This window comes from Geotrypetes seraphini, chromosome 13 (assembly GCF_902459505.1).
Source record: "Geotrypetes seraphini chromosome 13, aGeoSer1.1, whole genome shotgun sequence".
Classification (NCBI taxonomy): Eukaryota; Metazoa; Chordata; class Amphibia; order Gymnophiona; family Dermophiidae; genus Geotrypetes; species Geotrypetes seraphini.
The window spans coordinates 56,623,028-56,643,016 of NC_047096.1; the positions used below are offsets into that span (position 1 = coordinate 56,623,028).

Here is a 19,989-nt window from a genome sequence, read left to right on the forward strand (position 1 = left end):
ACAATATCAGCAACTCATTTCTTAGTATTGCAACGGAAAGTGAAACAAAACAAAAATCTATACGAAAAAGGAGATTACCACTGAAAAATAGCTGGAAAGCGATGACCACAAATGCTCGCAGTCTAAGCAACGAAGTTCATGATCTGCAAGCCTTGATATTAGAGGCAGATCTAGATATTGTTGCTATCACAGAGACATGGTTCAGTGAAATCACATGGATGGGATGCAAACATACTGGGATATAATCTTTTTAGGAAGGACAGAGATGGTCAAAAAGGTGGAGGTGTAGCTCTCTATGTAAAGATCAATATCCAAGCGACCGAAATGCAAGGAACCTGGGGAGAGGAAGAAGCAATATGGATCGCTCTGAAAAGAGAAGATGGAACTTCTATCTACGTGGGTGTAGTCTACAGACCTCCGACTCAATCGCAGCAAATTGATAAGGATCTGATTATGGATATCCAAAAGTTTGGAAGGAAAGAGGAGGTGCTGCTATTGGGAGATTTCAACCTGCCGGATGCAGACTGGAATGTTCCGTCTGCGGAATCAGAAAGAAGTAGGGAGATTGTGGATGCCTTTCAAGAGGCTCTGCTCAGACAAATGGTGATGGAACCCATGAGGGAAAAAGCGATATTGGATCTGGTCCTCACAAATGGAGAGAGTATCTCTAATGTTTGAGTGGGTGCTCACCTGGGAAGTAGAGATCATCAAACGGTTTGGTTTGATATAACGGTTAAAGTGGAGAGCGGCTGCACGATACTTAAAGTCCTAGATTTCAAACGTACGGACTTTAATGCAATGGGAGAGTACAGCTGTTAGGATGGGAGGACATAAGAGAAGTGGAAAGACAGTGGTCTTAGCTGAAAGGAGCGATAAAAATGGCTACGGACCTTTATGTGAAGAAAATAAATAAAAACAAGAGAAAAAGGAAGCCGATATGGTTCTCCAAACTAGTGGCGGATAAAATAAAGGCGAAAGAGTTGGCATTCATGAAATATATAAAAAACCCAAGAAGAGAAGTGCAGAAAGGTCTACAGGGTGAAACTGAAAGAAGCCAAGAGAGAGATACGTCTGGGGAAAGCACAGGCAGAAGAACAGGCTAAAAATGTGAAAAAGGGAGACAAACATTTTTTCAGATATATTAGTGAAAGGAGGAAGATGAAAAATGGAATTGCTAAACTAAGAGATGTTGGGAACAGATATGTGGAGAGTGATGAGGAAAAAGCAAATGTGCTAAACAAATATTTCTGTTCTGTGTTTACAGAAGAAAATCCTGGAGAAGGACCGAGATTGTCTGGCAAAGTTACATGAGAAAATGGAGTAGATTCTGCGTCGTTCATGGAGGACAGTGTTTATGAGCAACTTGAAAAATGGAAGGTGGACAAAGTGATGGGACCAGACGGGATCCATCCCAGTATACTAAAGGAGCTCAGAGAGGTTCTGGCGAGTCCTATTAAAGACTTGTTCAACAAATATTTGGAGACGGGAGTGGTTCCTGGGGATTGGAGGAGAGCGGATGTGGTCCCTATTCACAAAAGTGGTCACAGGGATGAAGCAGGAAACTACAGGCCGGTGAGCCTCACTTCGGTTGTTGGAAAAATAATGGAAGTGTTGCTGAAAGAAAGGATAGTGTACTTCTTTGAATCTAGTGGGTTACAGGATCCGAGGCAACATGGCTTTACAAAAGGTAAATCGTGCCAAACGAACCTGATTGAATTTTTTGATTGGGTGACCAGAGAGCTGGATCGAGGACATATGCTAGATGTAATTTACCTAGATTTCAGCAAAGCCTTTGATATGGTTCCTCATAGGAGGGTGTTGAACAAACTTGAAGGGCTGAAGTTAGGACCCAAAGTGGTGAACTGGGTTAAAAACTGGCTGTTGGACAGATGCCAGAGGGTGTGGTTAATGGAAGTCACTCGGAGGAAGGAAAGGTGAGTAGTGGAGTCCCTCAGGGTTCGGTGCTGGGGCCGATCCTGTTCAATATGTTTGTGAGTGACATTGCTGAAGGGTTAGAAGGAAAAGTGTGCCTTTTTGCAGATGATACCAAGATTTGTAACAGAGTAGACACCGGAGAGGGAGTGGAAAATATGAAAAAGGATCTGCAAACGTTAGAGGAATGGTCTAATGTCTGGCAACTAAAATTCAATGCAAAGAAATGCAGAGTAATGCATTTGGGGATTAATAATCGGAAGGAACCGTATATGCTGGGAGGTGAGAAGTTGATATGCACAAAAGGGAGAGGGCCTTGGTGTGATAGTGTCTGAAGATCTAAAAGCAAAAAAACAGTGTGGCAAGGCAGTGGCTGCTGCCAGAAGGATGCTGGGCTGTATAAAGAGATGCGTAGCCAGTAGAAGGAATAAGGTATTGATTCCCCTGTACAGGTCGTTGGTGAGGCTCCACTTGGAGTATTGTGTTCAGTTTTGGAGACCGTATCTGGCGAAGGACGTAAGAAGACTTGAAGCGGTCCAGAGGAGGGCGACGAAAATGATAGGAGGCTTGCGCCAGAAGACGTATGAGGAGAGACTGGAAGCCCTGAATATGTATACCCTAGAGGAAAGGAGGGACAGGGGAGATATGATTCAAACGTTCAAATACTTGAAGGGTATTAACATAGAACAAAATCTTTTCCAGAGAAAGGAAAATGGTAAAACCAGAGGACATAATTTGAGGTTGAGGGGTGGTAGATTCAAGAGCAATGTTAGGAAATTCTACTTTACGGAGAGGGTGGTGGATGCCTGGAATGCGCTCTCGAGAGAGGTGGTGGAGAGGAAAATGGTGACTGAGTTCAAAGAAGCGTGGAATGAACACAGAGGATCTAGAATCAGAAAATAATATTAAATATTGAACTAAGGCAAGTACTGGGCAGACTTGCACGGTCTGTGTCTGTATATGGCCGTTTGGGGGAGGATGGGCTGAAGAGGGCTTCAATAGCTGGGAGGGTTTAGATGGGATGGAGTAGGTTTTAACGGAGATTTCGGCAGTTGGAACCCAAACACAGTACCGGGTAGAACTTTGGATTCTTGCCCAGAAATAGCTAAGAAGAAAAAATGTAAAAAAAATTTAAATTGAATCAGGTTGGGCAGACTGTATGGACCGTATCTGCTGTCATCTACTATGTTACTATACATCGATGCCATTGTGACCAAGCTTCACAGGTTGACTTTTCTCTTCAGTATTATTTATTGTTTATTCAAAGTATTTGATTAAATGCTTATCCAGCAGTACAAAGCGTTGAACAAAATTTAAAAATTACAGGAAGACAAACGTGTCTGCAATGTAAAACATATATATATTAAATTATTGGACAAACCAGGACTAAACAGACAAACTCAAATCTTTAAAACAATAGGAAAAAGGGGCTGGAATACAATTTTTATAGAAAGAATATATAAAAGGAAAATACAACAGGAGAAGGGAGATAAAATAAAAAAATGATTAAGAAATTAATGGCATGGGAATAAAAAACAGTTGAATTTGTTAAGGTAGGTAGATAACTCATTAGCAATTATATGCATCCTTAAAGAGAAAACACTTTAAACCACTCTTAAATTTCTGCAAGTTACATTCTGCTCTTAAATATAAAGAAAGAGAGTTCCAGGTCAAAGGGGCGGTTACTGAAAAAATAAGGGTACGACGAGTGCCAATTATCTTCAGAGATGGAACATTGAGGGTATGCTGGGAAGCTGATTTTAAGGCTCTAGGGGGATCATAAGGGATCAAGAGTCTGTCCATAAATACCAGGGCATTTGTTTGTAGAGTTTTAAAAGTCAAGAGGGCGATTTTATATGTTATTCTGTGTAAAACGGGCAACCAATGTGCTTTTTGTAATAATGGAGTGACGTGTTCAAATTTATTTGAACCCGAAATAATTTTTATAGCCGTATTTTGAATGAGTTGGAGACGTTTTATATCTTTTAGACATATACCCTTTTAATAGTGAATTACAATAATCTATTTTGGATATTACGAGCGAATGATATTACGAGCGTCAAGGAGAGGAACTAAAGATCTAATCATCCTTAGTTTGTGAAAACAGTTTTTTACCAGTGCACTAATTTGGAGACGGAATGAAAGTTTATTATCAATTAAAATACATAGTATTTTTATTGTGGTAGTTTGTTTAAGAGGAACAATATCGATGGAAATTGGAGCTATTAACTGTAACCCATCTTTCCATGGAAAGAGCACTGTACTGGTTTTAGTGATGCTTAAAGAAAGCATATTGGCATTTAGCCAATCATGAATTTTGGTTAATTTGAGATTGATGATGGAAATATCGTTTTGGCAGGTGGGGTCGAGGGTATGCAGAAGTTGTAGATCATCAGCGTAAGCGTATACTGTAAATCCTATTGATTGGCAGAGGGTTAATAGCGGGGCTAAATAGACATTAAAAAGTAGAGGGGATAATATAGAACCTTGTGGAATTCCGAAATTCGAATTGAAAGACTTAGAGATTGAGTTGTTAAAATGTACAGAGGAACATCGATCAGAAAAACACGATTTGAACCATTGAAGGACTTGATCTGATATACCAATCGATGCGAGTCGTTGAAGACAATGATGATTTATTGTGTCGAAAGCGGCAGCGAGATCTAATGAGATCAGTAGGACAGTCTTATGTTGATCGAGGTAGTAATGTATAGTTGTGGTTAGTCCTAGAAGAGAGTGTTCTGTGGAATGGTTTTTGCGAAAACCAGCTTGATTAGGATGTAAAACCTGTGTTTTGTCACTGAAATCTGAGAACTGTTGATAAACAATTTTTTCTGTTAATTTGGCTAAAAATGGTAAATTAGCAATTGGGTGGTAATTAGAACTGTCGTTTAAGGTATTTTTTGGATCTTTAGTAATAGGGTGGAGGATTGAGTGTTTCCAGTCAGCTGGAAAGGTTGCGGTAGAAAGACTTTTGTGAATCATTTGAAGAATATAAACATAGAAACATAGAGAAGAGGGCCGGCAGCCCAACAAGTCTGCCCACTTAAGAACCCTCCCTCCCTAGTGTACCCCTCTTTCATGCATAACTTTGTAGCACTCCCATCTGTTTGTCCCATCGACTTTTGAAGTCAGGTACACTACTGGCCTCGACCACCTGGCGTTGAAGTTTATTCCATCGATCAATCACCCGTTCGGTGAAGAAGTATTTCCTAGTATCACTATGAAATCTTCCCCCCTTAAGGTTTAGCAGATGCCCTCTTGTCACTGTGGGATCTGTAAGAAAAAAGATTTCTTCCTCCACCTCAATTCGACCAGTGATGTATTTGAATGTTTCTATCATGTCTCCCCTTTCTCTGCGCTCCTCGAGAGAATATAAGCGTGGTCTGGTCAGACGTTCTTCATATGGGGTCCTGAGACCATCCTAGTGGCCATTCTCTGGATCAACTCCATTCTCTTCACATCCTTTTGATAATATGGCCTCTAAAACTGGACACAGTACTCCAGGTGAGGTCTCACCATGGATCTGTACAACGGTAGTATGACTTCAGACTTTCGGCTGATAAAGCTCCTTCTGATGCAACCCAGCATTTGTCTTGCCTTTGCTGAAGCTTTCTCCATCTGATTGGCAGCTTTCATATCTTCCCAGATGAGAACTCCCAAGTCCCTTTCTGCAGTGGTTCTTGCTAAGTTTTCACCGTTCAAGATGTATGTTCTGCATGGGTTTCCGCTTCCAAGATGCATCACTTTACATTTTTTGGCATTAAAGTTTAGTTGCCAAGTACTGGACCCGAATACAGAGAAGTATCGTTTTAAAAGAAAGGGAAGAAGAGGCTCAGCTTTAGATGTCTTAATGTTAATAGAGTGAAGCATATTTTCAATTTCCTTTAATGAGGGTAACAAGAAATTGGAACATTTAGCTGTTAGGGAGTTATTCATAATTTCTTCCTTATTGTTGTTGTTGGAGCACTTAGCACCAGGGGAATTAGTAACTTTACTGACAATGTTTGATCTTATTAAATTAATTTTTGTCTGAAAAAAATCAGCTAGACTTTGAGCTGAAGGGGCTTCTTCCATAGAGGTGGCTGGTTTATGTTTAAAATAAGTTAGTTGTTTGAGAATTATGAAAAGAGCTGATGAATTCCTTACTTTTGAGATTTTTTTGATATAAAATTGTTTCTTTATTGCATTTATCGATTGACGATAAAATTGGGATTGTTTCTTGTAATATTCTAAATTGTTTGGGGTAGGTTTGGAATGACATTTGCGTTCAGCAGAATGCAATTGTCGTTTTAATAGTAGGAGAGAAGAATTAAATCAAGGGCTGCATTGTTTTTTTGGGGAAATTGTTTGAGTAGTTATTGGTGCTATTTTATCCAAAAGGGACTTATATGTGGATCGGGGGGGGGGGGGGTTGGATTTCTATTAATAATATATATGAATGATAAGATATTATATTCATGTGGTATATTTTTTGTTGTATATGGAAGTGGGAGGGGATGGGGGTATATCTTTTTGTTGTATGATATGGTAGATTTTCAAGTGATATTGTATTCTAATTGTTTGATATTTACTGTACACTTGTGAATTATAAAATGAATAAAGAATTAAAAACAAAACAAAACACAAAAGGGACTGGCAAGTGTTGTTCCAGATAATTATTTGTTCATTTAGAGCAGCTTCGTTGAATTCTTTGGGATCGATTGAAAATGTGGCAGAGATAAGGGAGTCATTGAGGAGACAGTTTTGGATAATTCTGAAGTGACTGATGGAGACTGCAATGTATAACTTGTTTGAATAAAACTATGGTCAGACCAGGGAACCTTCTGTATGATAGGTTGTGTAAAATTTAAAAGCGATTCACTGGGGACAAAAATCGTGTCTAGGGTGTGACCCTTTATGTGAGTAGGGCCAGAATTTAATGCTACAAAATTGAGATCAATAACATGGGTTATGAATTCGGATGTAAATGGGTTAAGAACCTTATCGAAATGAAGATTGAAATCCCCAAGAAAAAGAGGAAATTGTGAAGTAGTAGAGAAGTCAGAGATAATAGCTGGGTAACTGTGGACTTGTTGTTAGGTGGAGGGATATACAATAAAAATAGGTCAATGATTGGGTTCGTTTTAATTTTAAGTTGAATATGTTCAATGAGACTTTTAGTTTGGTTGATTTCTACGACTACGGATAAGGAAGATTTGTAAATTATGGCAAGGCCGCCTCCTTTCTTAAAAGTGTGATGATTAAAACAGAAGTTAAAGCCTGGAGGGCTAGCTTAAGTAAGGTAAGCCTCATTGCCTTCGGAAAGCCAGGTTTCTACGATACAAAGAAGATCCAATGAATGATTGGTTATAAGGTCTTTAATGGCATGATGTTTGCTACGTAGAGATCTAGCGTTGATGAGACCTAAATTAAGTGTATTTGACGAAAGGGGAATTGAAGAATTATAGACTTCCCCAGAAGAATTAGGGAATAACTTAATTAAATTGGAAGGATTAGAAACAACTGAAATAGGTTTGGGGGTATGTCTATGGCCCCATAAAACTGGGATATGAGGTGGGGCAGATTCCATTAAGAAATGATTATGTCCAAGTAGCAGAAAGTGCAGTATTAAACAGGTAAAAGTTTTGGTGTAAGTTTTACCAAAAGACAGTTGAAAAGTAGTTTTAAGAGGAATTAATAATAAAGAGGAACAAGAGAAAAACCAAAAGAGTGTACAAAGTTGTGCACAAAGGAGCGAATTAAGGAGCAGGACCTGCTCCTTAATTGCGCTCCTTTGGCGCGCGCCTTTGTGGCGTGTGCCGCAAGTGGAAGAGTATTTATCGGCATACACCAGCTGATAGGTAGGTGTGTCCAGCAGACCGCTGCTTTGCGGCGGCGATTCAAGATGGAGGGGAGAGACTGAGGGAACCAGAAACAAATAATAAATTAATCAGATGAAAACCAGCTATTAGGTAACAGATATGCTAACCACATGCAGTAAAACAGTTAATAAAAGACTTGTAGCACAATAATTAATTAATTAAAAAACATTTAAAAGTGTATAATAAAACTATTAAAAAGGAAAGAAAGACAAAATATAGAAAAAGAATTAGGTCAATAAAAACAAAGGTTAAGATTATTTACATTATATCGATAAACTAATTAAACGTTACGGGAAAGTAAGTGAAAGTGTTAGAGGAAACTAAGTCTATGGCGATTTAAAGTTAAAACAATTGATTAAATGTTTGAGGTGATACAAAGCTAAAATCCTTAGCATGTATCCTTATTGAACTCATCCACTCTGAATCAACCTGCTGTACCAACCCCACCTGTGCAGTCATTAGTACTGGTGCATACTTCAGACTCCAGTTACTTGATGCAGACCACTCAACACCACTACTGTTTCTTCAGCTTTCTATGTGCATCAAGACATCCTTCTGCACTGATGGTACCGAATATCTGCTTACTGATACTGGTACATGTTTCAGGACAAGACTTCATGAGTCCTTCAGAAGGAAGTTTGGTACCCCATGCTGAAGTTAGCATATTATAGGATGCCTCTTCTCAGGGATGTTTTCAGACATTTAAGTTTGTAGTTAGCTTTTTGACATCTCAGCTTTAATCCACTTAACCACTGCAATTCATAACAGCCCTGCTCGACATAATTATACTCAGGGCCTTCCTACTTCAGCAACGGCAGGACCACCTGTTTCAACTTTCCACTCAAGTCTTTCATCTTCTGTCTATCTCAGCTAGACAACTGATGGCATTCTTGGATCACAAGGCGCTTTCAGTCATATTACTCTCTTCACGAGACTTCATTTTGAACTGCCCAGTTTTCAACCCTTTTTCACAGCCACTTTCATTACTGTGCTACTCTCTTTAGTAGGGGATGACTTTGTCCACTCTTTCCAAATAGCTGCAGCCAATTCTGACCACATACTCCTCCAAGTATTCTTGTGAACCACACCTGGACAGTATTAACACACAAGCCTGCTCTGCCAAGAGCAGATGTTTATATACATATGTCAAGATTTAAGCGAGTTGGAATACTCTCAAGTTTTTCATCACAGTATATGAGCAATCAACTTGCGTTCTACTGCATAATCAAGCATGACAGTATCAATTTTTTGATTTTTATCTCAGAAAGCTAAGAGGATTTGGAACTACTCAATTACTTGACACATTTCTAAACCTCCCTCCATCTTGACACTATGGTTACTTTGGCCAATTATTATTCTTTTATCTGGCCAACTCTCTCTCCATCCCATTACAGTAAGCTAGGGAGTCTCATATGTGAGAATATGCAGACTGCAGACTGCTTAGCCCTATGATAAAGCAAAGTTACTTACCATAACAGGTGTTATCCGGGGACAGCAGGCAGATATTCTTACATCCCATCCACCTCTCCTGGTTGGCTTCTTAGCTTGCTTATGAAACTGAAGGGCTTGCGCTGGTGTCGGGTGGGAAGGCAACTGTGCATGTGTGGTGTGGGCAGTTGCAAAGTTTTTCAACTTAAAGTGACAGTTCACTTGTCAAACTGTCCGTATCGGGCTCCATGGATGATGTCACCCATATGTAAGAATATCTGCCTGCTGTCCATAGATAACACCTGTTACAGTAAGTAACTGTGCTTTTTATGCCAATAATATGACACCTGAGCACCATCAGTTCCATTGTGGGATCTGAGACTTTTCCTCAGATTCAGGAGAGTTGGTTTTGATTATTAGATTAATATTTTAGGTTCTAGTTCTCATTTTTGTTTCATAACATCCTCATTAGGCCTACAAAAAGAGAGATGGAAAGGCTGGAAAACAAAAAAGGCAAACAGAAAAAAACTGTAGTTAACCCTGGACAGTAAACATTTTAAAATAAATAACTGACCTTTGGCATAGCAGTTTGGATTCACAGAGTGGTTTGCAAAGCGAATTTTGTTTCCTTTCCGAGTTGCATCAACAACAAAGTCTATTAGAAACCAAACAAACAAAGTTATCAAGATTGCATATTTCTCCTTCAGGACCCTGAATCTGCATACCTTATAGATATAGTATTACAGCCCCTGGGAAGTAAATATAAATATGCCATCCTGACAATGTGGCAATATTCTTGTTTCTTTATTCTAATAAATTACAGGAGGAGCAAACTTGTGGTTACTGTTCAAATCTCACTTTCAGGACCATGTGATCTTGGGTAAGTCGCTTCATCTACCCACTGAGACTATAATCTCTTTGTATCGGAATGCTAAAAATGTTATGACGCATCATGAGTAGAATCTGGGAAAAGTAGGCTAAAATCCAAGCATTATTAAAGCATTCCAAGTCAAGTCCTCACCTACTGAGGGAAAGCAGCTGAACAAATGCATAGTTAGGAGGTAGTTCTATAACTTGGTACTTTCAATTAGGTGCCCAAAGGGAATGCAGTAGGAGCCTATTTCATAACAGAGCCTAGATTTGTTTATAGAACACTAATGTAATCAGCCATCAAAACACCTAAACTTTAGATGCTCTGATGTCCACCAGCCACAGAGCAGGTATAGCATTCTTTAAGTTACATGTGTTAAGTAACAGCCCTGCCTATATTCCACTTCTGTGTATGCTCCCCTTGTAAATATGTGCCATGTAAGCTAAGCGTCCATTTGCAGAACAGCATTTAGGTACCATGCAAACATTTACATTCTAAGTGTGCACATATATACACGAATGCTAGTATTCTAAATATTTATGTGCCTAGGTTATACAGTTGTCCTTTTAATACCTGATTGGGACACAATGTTGTATATTTTCCACAACATCCCACCCCAATGTGTGCAATTTGGAAAGAGAAAGCCCAGAGGACCATGTACCATTGTTCAAATTGAAGAGGAAGCTGGACATGTACTTGTCATACACCTTCCCTCGACGATCTGCCTCGTCTTGTGAGATGAGCTGTAAAATGGACAGATTTCAAAAGTAAGAGTAGAGCGTTTTCATCAGGGAAGAACAGTGCTTCATTCCTCTCACACGTGACCCTTGAAAGATAAACACGCAAGAAGCAGGCTTTAGATTAATGTAGAGATTAACTGAGGAGATAAGTAAACACTACACTCAAAAGTACTAGAAGGAAGCCATCCTACAGCAACATAGCAAGCATGGACATATTTCAAAATTGAATAAAGGTTGGTCAAGCTTATTCTTCTTACAGACGTCTAGCAGCCTAATGCAAAAGAATAATAATAATAATAATAATTTTATTTTTTGTATACCGCCATACCCAGGGAGTTCTAGGCGGTTCACAACAGTTAGATGAATTACATACAGTGTGGAAGAAATTGAAGAACATAACAAAGCAATCATAGAGTCAAACTAGTTTACGTTTACAATTTAGGTGAGGGAAGGACTATATATATACAGAGCACATGGTAAGAGAATACATTGAATTTAAGAGAAGGGAACAAAACATAAAAGTTGAATGGAGGGAGCAACAATCTTAGAAGACAGTCTTCCATTCAGACTACTGATAAAGCACAGTTACTTACCGTAACAAGTGTTATCCAGGGACAGCAGGCAGATATTCTCTACATGTGGGTGACGTCACCGACGGAGCCCCCTAGCGGATGTTTTTGCAAGCAGACTTGCTCAAAGACCTTCAGGTTTGCGATTGGCCTGCGCATGCGCACGTGCCCCTCCCACCCTGCCTAGGGCATGCATCTCCTCAGCGTGTCCTCAGTTCAGATAGCAAGCAAAGAAGCCAACCATGGGGAGGTGGGTGGGTTGCAAAAATATCTGCCTGCTGTCCCTGGATAACACCTGTTACGGTAAGTAACTGTGCTTTATCCCAGGACAAGCAGGCAGCATATTCTCTACATGTGGGAGACCTCCAAGCTAACTAAAAAGGGACAGAGGGAGAGTTGGCAAATTTAGGAGAAAAGAATTTGCAAAACAGATTGGCCGAAATGACCATCACACCTGGAGAAAGCATCCAGACAGTAATGCGAGGTGAACGTATGAACCGAGGACCAAGTGGCAGCTTTATAGATTTCCTTGATGGGAGTCAAGCAACAGATGCCGCCATCGCTCGGACCTTGTGGCCTGTAACTCAACCCGGCAGGGAGAGACCAGCCTGAGCATAACAGAAAGAGATACAAGCGGCCAAACAGTTAGTAATGGTCCACTTAGAAACAGAGTTTCCCATGCGATTAGGATTGAAAGAGAGGAACTGCTGGGGAGCAGAACGATGAGGAGTGGTGCGCTTCAAGTAGAAGGCCAGCGCATGCTTACAATCAAGAGAATGCAGAGCCACCTCTCCAGGGTGAGAATGGAGCTTCGGAAAAAACATAGGAAGGACAATGGATTGGTTGATGTGAAACTCAGACACAACCTTAGGCAAGAACTTAGGATGGGTACAGAGGACCACCTTATCGTGATGGAAGACCGTGAAAGGTGGGTCCACAACCAAGGCCTGAAGCTCACTGACCCGATGGACAGAAGTGAGAGCAATAAGTAACACCACTTTCCAAGTAAGAAACTTCAATTGAGCTCGCGCCAGCGGCTCGAAGGGGAGTTTCATCAATTGGGCAAGAACCACGTTAAGATCCCAAACCACCGGAGGAGGTTTAAGGGGTGGATGAATGTGGAAAAGGCCTTTCATGAAGCGGGAAACCACAGAATGAAACAAGATGGGCTTCCCATTAATCGGCTGATGAAAAGCTGCGATAGCACTGAGGCGGACTCGAACCGAAGAGGACTTGAGGCCGGTTCCAGACAAGTGCAACAGATAATCCAGGACAGCAGATAAGGAGGCGGACAGAGGCTCCAGCTGTCGAGTAGTACACCAGGAAGAAAAGCGGGTCCACTTCTGATGGTAACAATAGCGAGTGGACTTCTTCCGAGACGCCTCCAGGACATCCAGAACAGGCCGGGAGAGCTCGAGGAACCAAGCTGTTAAGTGCAGAGACTGGAGGTTGGGATGAAGCAGAGAACCCTGACTCTGTGTAAGCAGAGAAGGAAAAATAGGCAGAGGAAGAGGCTCCCTGGAACTGAGTTGCAACAGAAGGGAGAACCAAGGTTGTCGGGGCCACTGAGGAGCTATCAGAATCATGGTGGCATGCAAAGACTTGAGCCTGACGAGAGTCTTCAGGATTAGAGGGAACGGAGGGAACGCATACAGGAACTCGTTCGTCCAATCCAGAAGGAAGGCATCCGCTTCGATCCTGAGAGGGGTGTAAACCCTGGAGCAGAAGCGGGGTAACTTGTGATTGAGGGGGGACGTGAACAGATCGACATCTGGAGTCCCCCAACGAGCAAACACCTGACGCAGGGTTACGGAGTGGAGAAACCACTCGTGAGGCTGCAGAAGACGACTTAACTTGTCCGGCAGACAATTCTGCTGACCCTGAATGTAGACCGCATGAAGGAATATGTTGCGGCGGATAGCCCAATCCCAGAGACGTAGCGCCTCCTGGGACAGGGATCCCGTTCCCCCCTGTTTGTTGATATAATACATGGCGACCTGGTTGTCTGTGCGGACCAGTACCACTTGGTCGCAAAGCAGGTGACAAAAAGCTTTCAGGGTGAGGAAGATCGCTCGAAGCTCCAGCAAATTGATGTGACAAAGTCTGTCGGCACTGGATCAGAGACCCTGAGTGCGAAGGCCGTCCAGATGAGCCCCCCAAGTGTAGGCCGACGAGTCCGTCATGAGGACCTTTTGCAGAGGAGGAGCATGGAATAGAAAACCTCTGGAAAGATTGGAGGAGAGCATCCACCAACGGAGAGACTGCTTCAACAAAGGAGTTACGACAATGAGTCGAGAGACAGGATCCCGATCCTGGTTCCATTGGGATGCCAGAGTCCATTGAGGAATATGGAGGTGAAGTCTGGCAAAAGGAGTCACTTGAACCGTGGAGGCCATGTGACCTAGGAGGACCATCATGAACCGAGCCGGAACCGAGGACAGATGGGTCAGCCTCCGACACAAACGGACAAGGGCCTCCTGACAAGGCCGAGGAAAGAAAGAGTGGAGACGAACCGTGTCCAGGACCGCTCCGATGAACTCGAGAGACTGGGACAGGCAGAGGTGGGACTTGGGAAAGTTCACCTCGAAGCTGAGGCTCTGAAGGAGCAAGATTGTTTGAGTCGTCGCTCGCAGGACTTCGTGGCGAGTTGACGCTTTGATCAGCTAGTCGTCGAGGTAGGGAAACAGCTGCAGGCCGCGGAGACGCAGGGCAGCAGCTACCACCACAAGACACTTCATGAAGACCCTCGGCGAGGCCGCCAGGCTGAAGGGAAGAACATGATACTAGAGATGGAGATCCCCCACCCGGAATCTCAAATACCGGCGAGAGGCCGGGTGTATAAGAATATGCGTGTACGCCTCTTTGAGGTCTAGCGAGCACAGCCAGTCCCCCTCGTCCAGGAGGGGGTACAACGTAGGAAGGGTGAGCATTCTGAACCGTTCCCTGACCAGAAACTTGTTCAGAGCACGGAGGTCCAGGATCGGGCGCAGATCTCTCATCTTCTTGGGTACCAGAAAGTACCAGGAATAAAAAACAGTGTTCCTCTGGTCTGGCGGAATCTCCTTGACCGCCCGGAGGCGAAGAAGGGCTCGAGCCTCCTGAAGAAGGAGAGGCAGCCAAGACTGAGCAGCAGGAGGCATGTCCAGGGGCACTTGACTGAAGTGAAGGGTGTACCCCTCCCAGATGATAGACAGCACCCAACTGTCAGTGGTAAGACTCTGCCACTGGGAATAGAAATGATGGAGGCAATCCATGATGGGGAGGGGGGAAGGCCCCATGAGGAAGGGAGCCCCAAGGCTCGTACTGGGATTGTCCAAAAGACAGCCCGGGCTTAGCCGGGGCCAGCGGCTGGACCTTAGCCTGACGTTGCTGCTGTTGCTGCGGCTGCTCTGAAGGAGGCCGAGAAAAGGCAGGGATGGACTTTTGTGGATACCTCTGGAGAGAAATTTTATAATGTCGAGCTAGAGGAAGCTTCGGTTTAAGTTTCACTAGAGAGGCGAAGGACTGCTCGTGGTCCGAGAGGCGCTTTGTGGCGGCTTCGATGGAATCATCGAAGAGCTCATGACCCACACACGGGAGATTGGCAAGACGATTCTGCAGATTCGGATCCATATCCACAATCCGGAGCTAAGCGAGGTGATGCATGGCAATCGCAAAGGCTGTAACTCTCAAGGATAACTCAAAGGCGGCGTAAGAGGCCTGAAACATGTACAGGCGGAGCTGGGAGAGGGTCTCCTCAAGGAGACAAAACTCTGACACCGAGGCTCTGGCACGACCTCTCGAAACGAATGGAGGGCATCCACACAGAACCGGAGGTAGGATGTGAAGATAAAATTGTAGTTAAGGACACGGTTCGCCGTCATCGAATTCTGATAAAGGTGGCAACCAAATTTGTCCATTGTACGGCCCTCCATGCCTGGGGGGGACGGCAGCATAAACCTTCGAGGGGTTAGGCTTCTTCAAGGAAGACTCAACCACCAAGGATTGGTAGGAAAGCTGAGCACTTTCAAACCCTTTCACTGGGATTGTTCAGTAACGGGACTCCAACTGGAGGGAATATGGTGACCGCATATGGTGTCTCCAGGTTCCGGCGAAATGTCTGCCGGAGAACCTGATGCCAAGGAAGGCGAAGCGCCTCACGAGGCGGACAGTCAACTCCCATTTCCGCCAGGTATTCCTGGGTAAAGCGGGAGTCGGACTGAAGATCCAAGTTCAAAACTCTGCCCATGTCAGAGATGAAACGAGAAAAGGAGGAGGTCCGAGAAAAAGATTCATCTTCCGGGGGAGACTCCGACCGGGACCTGGGTTCGGCCGAGAAAGAGGGAGAAACCTCCCTGGAATAGTAAGCCGGGGCCTCAGAGTTCCGTGAACGGGAGACCGAAGAGGTTTGACTAAGGCGTTTAGGGGGCATCGAGGAATGGCCCCGTGCCAGATTGACCGGGGAAGACCCCGGGATCCGAGGGATCTGCTGGCGAAGCCCCGGAGAAGAAGGGGTAAAGGAGAATTCCCCAACCGGCTTCAAAGCAGGCATCTTAGAGGCTGGCAATCGCCTCGATGGGGAACATACACTAGAGTCCAACTCGAGGACAAGCGTGTGTCTGGATGGCCTTGAGGTTGGAGACCTGCCCTGACAGGGCGGGGAAGACCAGGGTCTTTTAGAAGAGGCGACTCTCGCCACAATAGAGGGGGAAAAACAGGCCCCTGGCCTGGACCACCGAAAGGTCACCGGCGACTCAGGGGACGAAGAATCACTCGAGGGAACCGATGAGCTTTACGGGTGAGGCCTCGAGAGACGAGGGGACGTTCAGGCTCGTCAGACCGCGACTGGGTCAAGACCGAAGTCAAAGGCGTCGAAGTCTGGACTAATTGGCTCACCACCGAGGAAAGCTGTGTGGTAATAATAGCCATAAGCATGTCCTCAAACATAGGCACCGAGACCATAGGTAGGTGAGTCGGAGGTGCAGCAGTGTGCTCCTTCGGGGTCGACCTCGAGGAAGAGTATTTCCTACATGAGGAGGCACGCTTAGAGTGATGTCTCGAAGATGCCGATGAGGCGGCGCTGACATGAGACTCCGAGGTAGGCTTCTTTGCCGGCACACCTGAGGAGGAAAGAGGAGACTTACCCGAGGCCGGAGTAGCAGGAGGGGCCGAGGACTTCGAGGCTGAGGCACCCAACGAGGGCGCCGAGGCCAAGCTCGAGGCCTGTCCCGCAGGATCCATGGGGTCAAAGAGTTGAAGAATCTTAGCCACCCTGCGATGAAAGGCCCGCGGTTGCAAAGTCGCAAAATGGGGACACGACTCGGCACGGTGCTCAGCACCCAGGAACTCCACACACCAACGATGAGGATCGGTGATGGAAATAACCCGGTTGCACTTAGTACAGTTTTTAAAGCCGGAACAAGGCCAGGACATAAGAAAACAAGACGGCCCCGTGAGGCCAGGCGGCAAGAGAAAGACCGGGAACCCGGTCAAAATTATACGAACTGGAAACAATGAAAATAAATGAAATAAAGATGCGAGCACAGCGACTCAACAGGAACTAACCAAACAAGCCGCGGTGCTAGAGGGACAACAATATCGCGTGAAGCAAGGGAGCAGTGTTTCTGGCTCCGCAGAAAACATAGAACTGAGGACATGCTGAGAAGACGCGTGCCCTAGGTAGGGCGGGAGGGGCACGGGCCAATCGCAAGCCTGAAGGTCTTCAAGCAAGTCTGCTTGTGAAAATGTCCATTAGGGGGCTCCGTCGGTGACGACACCCACATGTAGAGAATATACTGCCTGCTTGTCCTGGGATAATAGAAGCTACTGTATAAGAAAACCATCTCATTAACATGACATCTGAGGAACAGGTTTACAAGGTCCTAAAACATGGAATAATGATTTGGAGCAGAGTGCCAACCCCCCCCCCCCCCCCCCCCCCCCAACATCTACTTGTAAGACCCTGAACATTGGCCCAAAAGAAGGGATGATAGGAAGGAGGAAAAGATTAGAGTTTCTCTCCCACAACTCTCAATCTTTCACCACCAACTGGCCTATCTAGTCTCCCAATTGCCTTCTTCACTTGTTCTCTACCACTATAGGTGAGCACATGCATTCCTGTACTTAAACCAAAACCAGGTTCCTATCCAACTTTTTCTGAACCTATCCTCTCAACTCTGTTCTTATCATTATTAGTCTTAAGAATGTTTAAATCCCCTCCCAGTGCTGGCTTCTAGCATCTCTATACAGTGCCCCTATTACAGGTCACCTAAAATTAGGTACCAAAGGGCAGGCTCAATATAGTCCGCCTAAAAATTCATCACCAACTAGTACGGCGCTAAGCGCAATTCTATAACGGCTAAGCACACTGTATGGTGTCACAATGTCTAAGTGCACCCTATTTATACAAAGGTTCTGTTGGCCTAAATGTCAACACCTGTCAAAAACAGGCACCTAACTCCAAAACATTTCCACTAACTATAGAATTGTGTTTTTCAATTAAGTCCAATTAACGTCAATTATCAACACCAATTAAGCCTATTAACCAATTAAGTTAGGCACACCGATGTAGGCATCTAACTTTAGGCAAACTATATAGAACCTGCTCCCAATCGCTATAGAATACTGTACTAGTAAACATGAAACTGTTACACGGACCTGCTAGCTGCATGCTCACAAATGCAAGGGAGCATAGGCGGGGCCAACATTTAACGCGCTTAATTTACAGAATACTGTAAGTTCTGTGCATAATTGCTGCCTGGCCTAATTCTAGGTATGGAGGTAATGGCTTACACTAGTATTCTGTATGAGCACTTATACATGTAGAACAGGTTCACAGCATATATAATTCGGACACCTAAAATGAGCACCCTGTTACAGAATTGCCCAAAATGCAGTTCCATAACTTGTCATCTATCGCTTTGGTTCTTACAAGTATCACACTTAAATACCTTCATTTTCACTGCCAGTCTCATGCCAGGGGAAGAGGCATCACCTAACAATTATCTCTCAGTCCACCTTCTTTCCCACTCTGTGAAGGACTTTCTTTTAAGGAGACACATATTGGTTGCATAGTTCTGCCTGGGCTGGCCCTGAAGCACTGCTCTCATTCAGCTGATGAAATGGGGCAAACTCAAGAACAGCAGTGTATGCTTCTGGTGTAGAGCAAAGATAGAACCAGGTTGGCACCTCCCTTAAGGTAGAGCTCTAGTTTTAAGCAGCAGATAGCCTGCTCAGTCAAATGTTTCACTTGTCAGGTACATCATTTTTTTAAGGCCCATTAGCGATGTCTCAAAATGTACAAAGACTCATAAGACCAACTGCATGCATGGTATTAATTAGAATATCTTACTCACGTAATAATTAACTAGAATATTACAAAACCTCTCACCTTTTATTTAAAAGATTGTTAATACGATCAGTTATAAACAATTAACTTGACACTATTATTGCCATATTTTGAGCTTGAATCAATTTATTCAAAGTTAACAAATCAACTGACCTCACCACAGTATTCAGAAATAAATTCATTCTTCTGCACAGATTCCTTAATGAAGGTTCCCCATCCAGCCACATCTGAAGGAGCCAGTAGCAAATGCTAAATAGGGGAAGAATTTTAAACTCCTTTTGTAATAAACACATTGTGAATGGAAACTGCAAAGAGGATGGAAAAAAGCAGCTCTGGCAAAGATCAACTATTCTGGTTTAAAACAACATACATCTGTCTAATACATATATTTCTAATACTGTATCATGTTACTCCTTAGGATTCAATTTAACATCCCCAGGCTTATCTCCTCCATTGCCCCAGCTACAAAAAAAGTACCTGTACATATGGAAACCGCTTTGAATGTGTAACCACAAGTCCCATTCCCTTTCCCCCTTATCTCATTGATTGTACTTATGCTTATGTTTAATCACTTCATAAGCATAGAGAGACCTCCCAGGAAAGGGACTTGGGCGTTATGAGCAACAAGTCAATGAAGCTGTCCACTAGTGCTGCCTGATTCACGATTCGAATTGGTTCACCGATTCACTTTGGGTGAATCAATTTGAATCGGTTCAAAACAAAACAACAACAAAAAATCGGCTTCCCGATTCGCCTGACCCTCCCCCCTCGCCCCCTAAAGCAGGAGCGGCAGCGCTACTCTTGCTGGCCAGCCGCTGCCGCACCTGCTTTAGAGGGCGAGGGGGGAGGGTCAGTCGGGATGTGCTGCTGTCGGCTTCCCCCTCCCTGGCCTCCCTGCACTGTTTACCTTCGAGGAACAGCCTGCAAACAAGATCGCGGTGCTAGCGATCTTTGTACTTCTTCAAAGATGTTTCCTCCGTCGCAGTCCCATCCCTCCTCTGACGTCAGGACACACATTTCAAATCTGACATATTATAATTCCAAAATAGAAAATATATTATTTTTCCTACCTTTTGTTGCCTGGTCATTTTATTATTCACATCGTTAGTCCCAGGCTCTAGTTTCTATTTGTCTTCTGTTAACTCAGTCGCCAGGGTCTCCTGCCCATTTGACATTTTCTTCTTTCTCCATGTTCACCATCCATCTTCCATCTCTGGACCTTCCCTTCCACTGCCATAGCCAACATCTCTTTACCACT

At 43.8% G+C, this 19,989-nt stretch overlaps 1 protein-coding gene across 11 annotated transcripts in view; it reads right to left on the reverse strand.

Moving 5' to 3' along the window:
• Window positions 1–19,989, reverse strand: part of EZH1 (enhancer of zeste 1 polycomb repressive complex 2 subunit) — a 235,978-nt gene that overhangs the window by 31,501 nt on the left and 184,488 nt on the right. For 10 of the 11 annotated variants that reach the window (XM_033918305.1, XM_033918308.1, XM_033918309.1 and 7 more), the window contains 3 exons: window positions 18,885–18,980; window positions 10,757–10,838; window positions 9,799–9,879 (listed from right to left, as the gene is read on the reverse strand). In XM_033918305.1, coding sequence (XP_033774196.1) covers window positions 9,799–9,879; window positions 10,757–10,838; window positions 18,885–18,980 — 259 coding nt within the window. Of the gene's footprint in view, window positions 1–9,798; window positions 9,880–10,756; window positions 10,922–18,884; window positions 18,981–19,989 lie in introns of those variants that run through there. The other variant, XM_033918315.1, reaches the window with a different exon arrangement.